Source organism: Sinohyriopsis cumingii, chromosome 8 (assembly GCF_028554795.1).
Source record: "Sinohyriopsis cumingii isolate HCF-2022 chromosome 8, ASM2855479v2, whole genome shotgun sequence".
NCBI lineage: Eukaryota > Metazoa > Mollusca > Bivalvia > Unionida > Unionidae > Sinohyriopsis > Sinohyriopsis cumingii.
In genome coordinates, this window is record NC_142968.1 from 79,809,019 (window position 1) to 79,819,073 (window position 10,055).

Here is a 10,055-nt window from a genome sequence, read left to right on the forward strand (position 1 = left end):
CTAAGAATCTAATATCATTGCCCGTTTGTTGGATATGGCCATGTGGTAGCCATTGTAAAAATCTTGTCACTACTCAGCTTGAACAGAAAGTCTAGCCGAATGAAGGTTTTCATCAGAAATCTTATGTATTGTTCTTGAATGAAAATGATGCCAATCTGATGTTCAAAATATGGCTGGCACAGCAACCATCTTGAAAATGGTTTTCATTTTTTTCAGTGAAGTAAAGGATCTTTAAAGATAATGCATTTATTCTGTATTTCAGAACCCAACACAGGAAACCCAGACATTTCCAAGGATCCTAAGCTGGGCATCATTGTTGGAGTGACAATTGCAGTTGTCTGCATCATTATCTGCATTACCATCGTTCTCTTCAGGAACAGGTGAGCACCTGAAGTGGAAGCTGGAAACAGGAGTAATGGTTTTCTTTAAATATCTCCAGTTTATTTTGGCTTGTACAAACTTGAAAATCATTGAATTTGAGGTGTTGCCTTAAAGACTTAATGAATTTAAATAAGTTGGTTTTTGTGCTTGACCTCAAATTTCTTGACAAACATTTAAATGACACCTTACATTGTAGTGCATATTGGCTGTAGTGGTGCACTAATCTGTTGATTTTTCTTACATTTTTATACCTGTTTATCTAACGATAAACAAAAGTAACATGGTGAAAGTTCAGTTTCTGTCAGAAAAAAAAATCTTTGGAAATCCTACAAAACATTTGGAATAGTCCTAGAGAAAGAACGCTAAAGGGCTCTCTGAACCCTGTCTTTTTTAATGTTACGGACATATGATGCTTTGTCTTTGCTTGTCTGTGTCTTAACAACTGCTGTGTAGAAGCGGCTTGTTCCAATTATCATCTTCTGCTCCACAAAAAACAGCTTTGGATGTGCTTGATTTAGTCTAAATTCAGCTATAACAGTCTCTCTTGATTTTCAGGGGTCATTTTTATGCACCTTGGGTGCCATTGCATCACCTTTGTTGAACAATAAGCGGCAATAGTACCACCTAAGATGAACTATATTGAAGTCACCAAACTTAGTACATGTCTTTGCCCATATAGCAGCTCTGTGTAAGAGGAATATGATCTTTGTTTTGTCCCATTCAGTCTTTCCCTTTGGAGGGACTTGAAAGGCATAATCATAAAAGTTGCATATACGTTGATATTTTCAGACATTCTGTGACTATCTTTTTGCATCACTTGTACAATGCCTTGAATTTTACAATTTGAGTTTTCTTCAAAACAAGTTGATTTTATATGAAGAAATATAAAATATAACTAAATAAAATATATTACTTTTTAACTCTACTTGCCATAGAGCAGAAGAACTTGTGGGATGATCTGTTGTCCGTCATCCATCTATTAGCACAGGTTTGTAATGGCTATTTCCCCTAAAGTGCTTGGAGGATTACCTGAAACTTTATAAAACACATTCATCCCATGGTCTGTTTAGTCCTAAATATAAATGGTGCTGATCTTGCATGCCATGGCAGTCATGCAGAAAATCAAGTTATCACTACCCCTGAGTGGATGATCAGATCAACATCAAGTTTTTCGCTTAAAAACTTATGATGGTGCTGAATGGAAGTGGTCTGAAGTCCAATATGGCCATTATGGCAACCATCTTAGCTACTCCTCCTGAATGGATTCTTGCAACAACGTTGGGTTTACACTGCAATAGTTCTGTTGATGTATAGCTGTTCCTGGTTTGGTATGTAACTCGTGACCTTTTGAATTACGAGATGAGGGCCGTAACAGCTCGACTACTACAGCTTCTTAACTAAGGTCTCAACCAAGTAGCTGTGTCATTTTAACCCTTGCACACTTAGAACTTATAAATCCACATATAACGCAGTTTTCCAACATGTATCTTCTTGTTAAAAAAAAATATTAAAATATTCGCCCCTGTGTGTTGAACAGGAAGAAAATCACTATCAAAAGTGGTAAATGCAATCTTGATATATCACTCGTTTTATCATGGAAAATGCTGGTTAGTGCCCAAAAAGTTAAAAACACAGAAAATTTTATATCCCAAAATAACAATGAAAAATTCTGGTAAATGCTAACATAATTAAAATTGAAAGAAATTAACACCAGTTAAATATGTCTTGTCAAGTGAAATTCATATTTTAATCTTTTAATTATATTTTGCTATAAACACTATAATCGTGGCATGTTCTCTTAAAATGTTAAAAGCATTTATTGACTGTCACATCGATATCCACGAGCACTCTATGAGAACTTAAGTGTGGCATTGTTTTGATCTACAACTTAGGGACGTGTTTTGTTACATTGTATGATTAAAAGAGATGTGTTTTGCCTTGTCACATTAGATATGTCTTTCGTATCATATCAAGTAAGGGAGGTACAATAAAATAGTTTAAAGGTAAAGGCATGCAAGTTCTACCAGTATAAGCTCAAGGGGTCGCTATCAAGATTTGGAAATCAGTGCCTTTTATTTGACCAATTGATCATGGTTTTAGATAGTGTGTACTTAATATAAATAAAGTTTATATATATTAATCAGTAATGTGTCCTAATCATTTGTAAATGTTACCATGAAGATTGAAGGAATCTAGGGAAACGCATAACCTGTAAATTAAGATCTTTATATCATAGATTCTTATTATTAAAGCAAGATCATAAGTATGTAGTGCACTAGAAATTGCAGTGAAGATGAGCAGAAACTTTGGAACTTGCATAATTTTGATTCCAAAGATGGGTTCAAATAAAAATGGGAATGGACTGCAAACAATACGGAATTAGATGACGCTGTGTGCACATGGTTCACACAGCAATGTGAACAAGTGTTTCTTTGGAACAGTTCTCAAGACCCAGGCAGAAAAAATGGCAAATAATGTGGATATTGGTTCTGATTTCATGTAAACATTTTACTGGAAGTGATACGGTCTGCATATCAGGTCATTAAATATGAAATAATGTTTGTAAAGTCCGTCACAAATTTGTATTTAGTAAAGATTAACCTTCCTAAAAATTTTTTACATTTGACCATATTCATTTAATCTATATAGTGACTGAAGAATATAAAATGAAAACAACACAAATTCCAGCATTCTCAAAATGAATGTTGATCTTTTTGAAAAAAGAAATCTAATTTTTTAAAATTTTGAATGAAGAATGAAACTTGAATGTATCTCGATTCAAAACAAAAAGCATTGACATAATACACATTGTTAGCAGTATGCATGTTAGATATACTGAAGCAATGTGGAATAATGCTTTTAATAATCTCTTCAATTTAGTTTATTCTGAAATTATGGTTAATTTATGAAGAAAAATAAAGCACTGTTAGATATTTACTAAGTATATTTCAGCACATTATGAAACGAGTCTTCAACAATCCAAAACTGCTGCCACCCTCTTTTTTTCACCTACCTCCATTGATTCCCGTCCATTTATTAGTTTTTTTTAAAAAGGTCCCATGGTAACTTGCATTCTCGCTTATAGTGCAGTTGATGTTATTGGACTCCATCATGTCTGAGGTGTCGGGGTAACTGTTTACATACCATATATACATGCTTATAAGATGAATCAAACTGTACAGGCCAGGATCTGCCATCACATAATGTGCCACCAGATCAGGCTCTTGCAGTTTGAAGTAATCAGAACAAACAGCATCAACTATGATCTTCAGGTGCTATGACAGATCAGGATCTTTGCAGTTTGACTCGACTTATAAGTGAGGATAGACAGTATGTGTTAGTAATCATGGAATTTAAACAGCTTTATACAGCTGCTTGACCTTGCCATAAATTTTAGTCATTATTTCTTTTTTAATTTGTTGCATGTGAACACCACATGTGGGAATGCATCCCAGGTTTATAACTTGCCATGCATAAATCCTGTAACATTGTCTGCTTTATTTGTAGGGGTTGGAAAAAATCTTGTCTTCTAGCAGGTTTCTTCTTAAACTTGAGTTCTCTTGCAATTTACAGGTGTTTCACCACCAACTACATGTATAACCAGACACAGACACAGCCTGCCCATTTCCATAGCAACGGTCATGGAAATGGACATGTTGTGACCCCGGGGGATGATTACGAGTCACCAGCATTTCAGATGGAGTTGTACACACCTGTACTGACAAGTTTACCGGAGAATGAGCATGCAGATTCAAAGGTAAAGAATCATTGTCATAACAACTCGAGCACAAAATTTGAACTTGGACAAAATCTAGTTTTTATTTTTCAGTTACGTTTAGGATAAAGATGCAGTTATAAGAATCTCCAAAGTAGCTTTGTATCAGTTCTTCCTATATTCACAGTCAGTGTTTCACTAATTGGAAAGAGACAAAAGTTTGGCTTACCACTGTTAAAAGAATTGGAATATAGTTTCTTATTTTTGACTGGATTGTAGAGCCAGTGTTCTCCATAGGAATTTTGAAAGTTCCAGTCCATGACTCATTCCTTAGAAAAGGTTGCAGTCCCAGGCCTACGACTAGGTTTCCCAATAATGAAACTTGTTTGTTTCCAGTGCAGTTCAGAACATTGTGTGTATTATTGTGTCAGTTGTACGTATTAGTGATAATTGTGTTTCTTAGTGCCTTTACCGTGCCATTCTTTAATTTTGTGTGCAGCCAGATATAATCAATGAAGAAATTTATTAATTAGCTTAATTCCATTTCAAATCAAAAAATTTTCCTCGTCGCAAGAATAAAAAATGTTTGACTTTATTATATGCAATTTTTTCCCCGTTAACTTTACATTGTCAGAATCATGCAGTATTTTATGGAACTGATTATCTATATATTCCATAATGTGGATCCAACAACAGTATATTGTATTAAGAAATACTATGTAAACAAAATATGTACACTCATGTAGTAGACACTTTAGGGTTTAGTTTATTAGATTTGTTTGGGGATGAACTAAGGAAGCTGTTTGGTCTTTTTGAAAGTAGTGATGGTAAAGTGAATGATGTGGACAAGTTAACTGAAACTTTAAAAAAGCAAGCAAATGAACATGATATTCACAATGTCAACAACAAGTGTGAGAGAAGTACTGAAAACACAATTCTGATCATTTAAACAATTATTTACGAGAAATGTTCATAACTTGTCGTAACTGAAATGGTTCAGACCATGACCAGTGCTCTCTGGGGTATATAAAAATAGCATAAGGCATATTGAGGCCAAGGGCTATCGCATATCTGTCACAGACATATCATTTTACTTGTCAGTTAAAACACTAAATTCAAGAAACAAAATGGAACTAAAAGTTTTGGTAGGAAACAAAGAATCTCTGAGCCAATAAGCCAAGATGCTGAAAAAGTATTATTTCTGCCGTCCAATTTGACTGTCATACAACAGCTGCTATGCAATTTTCCCCATTTAACTATTTTGATAAAGACGAACACTGTATGATACATGTCATAGCTGGGGTCCCTCCAACAGTGAGCATGCCATAGCTGCCAAGTGTCCCATTTTTTCTGTATTTGTCCCAGTATATTGGACCTGAATACAGGTGTACTTTTTTGCGTGCAAAAAAAGTACATTTTATTTTTTAAAAATAATAATAAAATTTCCTTGGAATTCTCAGTTTCGAACTTGCACTCAGTTCCATTCTGATAGAAATGTATCGCATGTATATATGAATACAGTTCTACAATATGATTGGTTCATTTGAAATAGAGGCTACCATGCCTGTCTTTATAGCCATATTGGAGTTCACAAACAGGTACTGCTGTCACTGTATCTCATCTTCGTAATATTCAACTTCTAATCATGTAGGAAAACAGAATATTCAGAATTTTCTCCAGAAAAGACAAGAAAACAGAACTCGAAGGACAATTGTGCTGTGTCTTTTTAGAGTTGTGAAACCATCTAGTAAAGTAGAATACTTTACGTTCTGCAGATTGTGTAATGTGATTTCACTATTCGGCATGGAGACACCTATGAAATACAAGAGCATAAAAAAAACTAATAAATGTCAGCTTACTGATTCATCATACACAACTCAGCCCGAACTTATGACGTATATAAATACCAGCGGGAATTTGATTGAAATTCTTTTTTTTTTTTTTTATTTCTTCTAAAAATGAACCTTCCTATTTCAGTTACTAGTGTTACTGGTGATTTATTTGGCACACATTTTCCAGACAATAAAATTGCAAAAGGATTACTTGTATGCTAGAATAAAAACAGTTCAGTAAGACAATCACACAGAATTGAGATCATCAATGAAAGCTGGTACCAGACACGCCAACTCTTAAGATCTTGCCTTGAATCTTACGAAAATTAGCGTTAAAATACGGACTTACGGCAAACTAGTAACAACTACAGAAAAATGATCATTGCAGAAAAATCTGGATAATTGGTTCATCCGTGTTTTGTTTGCATCTGGGTTTCATCTTAGAATTAGTGAAATTAGGGAACCAGACTAATCTTACAGCAGCACTCCAGATGCTTTAAACTGCACTTATTTTGTTCATGCAAAGCATCTGCATAATCAAACTGTTGATTATATAATTTTTAAAAATGGCATCCAGAAATTGATGCATGTTTAAGACGAAAGGGAAAATAAGCTTCTAGAAAAGTGTCAATAATCAACACAGATTCTTGTGAATAAAAGCTGGAAAGGACACTTATTGGACATCACGTACCAATTTGAGTATGTCACGTGACGGGAGATATCAACTGCCTTACTGAGCAGACTCATCAGGGTTGGCAGGTCTGTGTTACATTGGAATCGAAAATAATTGAAGCATAGAAAAAGTTGTGGAAAATGCTCCTTTAAACAGCCTGTGTCTGAGTGTGTTGCACTCATGCACCTTCTGAATGGAACATGGTGCCCGTCCAGAAAGTACAAGTGTGCAACACATGATCTTTGACATTAAATAATTACGTAATTCACTGTACTACTTTACTGATGGTTGTATATAGTTGCAATTGCATTAAAATTTTAAAAATCAGTATTTCTTCCTTAAAATCAGTATTTTTGTTGTTGTTGTTGGGCTTAACGCCATTTTTCAGCACACGATAGGCTATACATGGCAGCCAGTATTAATGGTGGAGGAAGAAACCGGGAAATCCCCAGAAAGAACCACCTACCCTCAAGAAGTTACAGGCAAGCTTTCTCACATACCCACATTGGCCGAATCCAAGACTAAAACCCATGCAGACAGAGGTGAAACGGCAGTGATCCGTAATGGAGAGCGCTTTAGGCCATTCAGGAGCCTCCCATGATTTTTGTATTTTCTTTCACAAAACGGTATTGGGGGGGAGGGTAGCTATGGCATGGAAGTGACACGGCAAAAATATGTCTCCTTTAGCTGGTAATAAGAATGGCAATAAATATATTTACATTGTGCATCGAGAATTTCCTCAAAATGTACTCTTTTGTTTTACTTAGTTTTGCAAATCTTAATACCTCACCCATGTCATGGAAAACCTGTTACACACCAGTTTTATACTATACTTTCGAGTACATTTCCAACTGAAATCACATTCTCCTTACTGCACTGAATTGACCCAATAAATTGTGTATTTTTTTTTGGAAATAACAGCATAAAATCAGTTACTTTGTTTTTTTTTTTTGTAGTGTATTCCTTTATTATTAAGCCTTGGGTATGAAAATGAAATGAGTATATAATAAAGAGGTTACTGCATTTATATGGGAAAATATAAACTAGTTTTTTTTTTTCCAATACTGTACTCCCATGGGTTGTGCAGTATTATTTTCCCATACAAATGCAGTAACCTATAAACATTCCATTCACTTCTTTCATTTCTTCTTTAAGAAACATGGCATTTTACATTCACATTTTTCATAAATGTTTACAGATTGCACAAGTTTTATCAGTCTCTAGCATTCTGTTTTCTTTGTCAAAACTAGATGCATCTACTATTTTCTGTCTGCCAGCTTCACAAGAATCGTGAGCATCATGCAGCCTTGCACTTGGCATACGTGCTAATTCCTCAAAAACAAAAGTACATCTGTGCATGACAATGAAAAACAGTAGTGGCATTTAACACAGACATTTATTTGTCTCTGACAAACGCAAGTCCAGAATCTTAGTTCTGTTTTTCTAAATACTGTGGAAGATAAAATGCAGTTGGTTCACAAACATCACACAGGGATTATAATTATGTTGGATTCAAAGTACCAAGTAATGTTTGCCATGAGAGGACATGTAATAATTAGTTTTCAGATTAAAATAATCAGTGGGAAGAGGTAGTTGATATTTCCATGATTTCTAGGTCTAACCTATGCGGCATCATTGAATCTAATACAGTTGCTAGAAATATGATAACTCACATTACACGATTAATACTCACTTTATAGAAATGTATATGATAAAAGAAATGCATGCACAAGAAAAACTTTAGTACATTTAACTAAGCTGTTGGAAGTTTCATGTGTACAAAATGAAAAGTATGCATATTTTTATGTGGATGTAGTCATCTCAGAGAACCCTGAATAAGTTCTGGCTTATGGATAATTTATGTCAGTCCAGAAGTAGGTCATTACCATCCATTTGTCCGTCTGGTATAAACTTTGAACTTGACACATTTACTTGTAGAGTGACACAGGTCATGTTGTGTAAATGTTAAATGAATTCTACAGCCAACAGTGAAAAGTGGTAATTGGGCTCTTTTTATAGATTGCAATCTGATAATACTGCTATGTCAGCAGTTTTCTTGTTGAGTCTGATTTGAACTTGAGCTTGGCAATTTGTATGAGTGTGCGATAACGTTTAGTTTGGTTTGGTTTGGCTTTGTGTTTTATGACACTGCAACACAAGTAATTTGTTTAGTGCATTCAAGAAAGTGCTAAGTTTTTTTTCTCCAAATAAAGTGAAGTGCAGGGTGTTTTCTATTTTCTGATTGTTATAAAAAGATAAATTTCAACATTCAGTAAAATTTTCTTAGTGATTGTATGGTTAGAGGTATCCTAATTTGTAATCAGAAGATTTTAAAAAAAGTGTATTCTTGGGAAATATTTTTGCCATTTTCTAAAAAGACTCCAAGAAAAAGTGAGAAACGTTGTATCTCAGGTTAGTCGGAATTCTCTAAATGTGGTTCTGTTTCCCTTACTACTGTCAATACTTGGGCAAAAAGTTCATATAATTTTAAGATTTCTCTTTTTTGATGTATTTGACTTTTTTCCCATTGTCAGGGTGGAGGTGCTGAGACTGTCGTACTGACTCCAAATGGAGCAAAGTTGAATGGGTTTGTACCTCTCAAGAAGAATGGTTTGAGAAATGGACATTTGCCCAATGGTCACTTAGCATATGTGTCTGCTCACTACGGAACAGAAGACTTGGACCCAGAGGTAGGAACCTTACTTTCTGACTTGTTTATGCTATTTAGCTTACTGCAAATGATCATAACTGACGTCTGCCATTGAAAATTGCATCATTTGATTACGAGTTGGTGCTGTTCGTTCTATTTCTGGTTTCAAAAGAACATAGTGTGACAGTAGATCAGGGTACATGTCTTTGGGATGAATTCGGTCAATACAATAATTACAGCACTCCCTTGTAGAAAACCTTTCATTATAACATGGTTTCTGTTACAAGGTGGGCATTGTCGCGATTTCATTAACCTGTAATAGAATTATGTGTATTATATACTGCATTATGTTCGGTATATTATATGGCTCCTATTGACAACGTTATAAAGGAGGGGTGCCTTATAAAGTGGGGGTGCTGTATATGATACAATAATATAACCATCATACTTGTAGTTAAAAGGGTTGCTTTTGCAGTCTTGTTTGGATATCCATGAAGAACATATCAGACTGGCTGTGTGATGACCTGGAAGTTAGGTTGCCATGAAAATAGCACTGTTAGTTTATATTTGTATTTCTGGGGTAATTATCATTTTGTTCAGGAAACTAATCACACCTAATACGTTGTTGTTTATGCATGACCTTGTTTAGGTGAGTATTAATTTGGACATGGCTTTTTGTTCTTCTTTGACCAGTGCAAAGGTAAATGATCTGATTTTGTCTTCATGTTTGTTGAGAAAAATAGAAGAAAAAAATATTTATGTACTTTGAGTAATCTGTTGATTCAATTGCTCAATTAAATATTT

The 10,055-nt window shown here is 34.7% G+C and overlaps 1 protein-coding gene across 1 annotated transcript in view; it reads left to right on the top strand.

The window, feature by feature from the left end:
* Positions 1-10,055, top strand: part of LOC149793953 (protogenin B-like) — a 185,008-nt gene that overhangs the window by 159,897 nt on the left and 15,056 nt on the right. Inside the window, exons 18-20 of the mRNA XM_089969073.1 lie at positions 263-380; positions 3,955-4,138; positions 9,136-9,291. Coding sequence (XP_089825199.1) covers positions 263-380; positions 3,955-4,138; positions 9,136-9,291 — 458 coding nt within the window. The remainder of the gene's footprint in view (positions 1-262; positions 381-3,954; positions 4,139-9,135; positions 9,292-10,055) is intronic.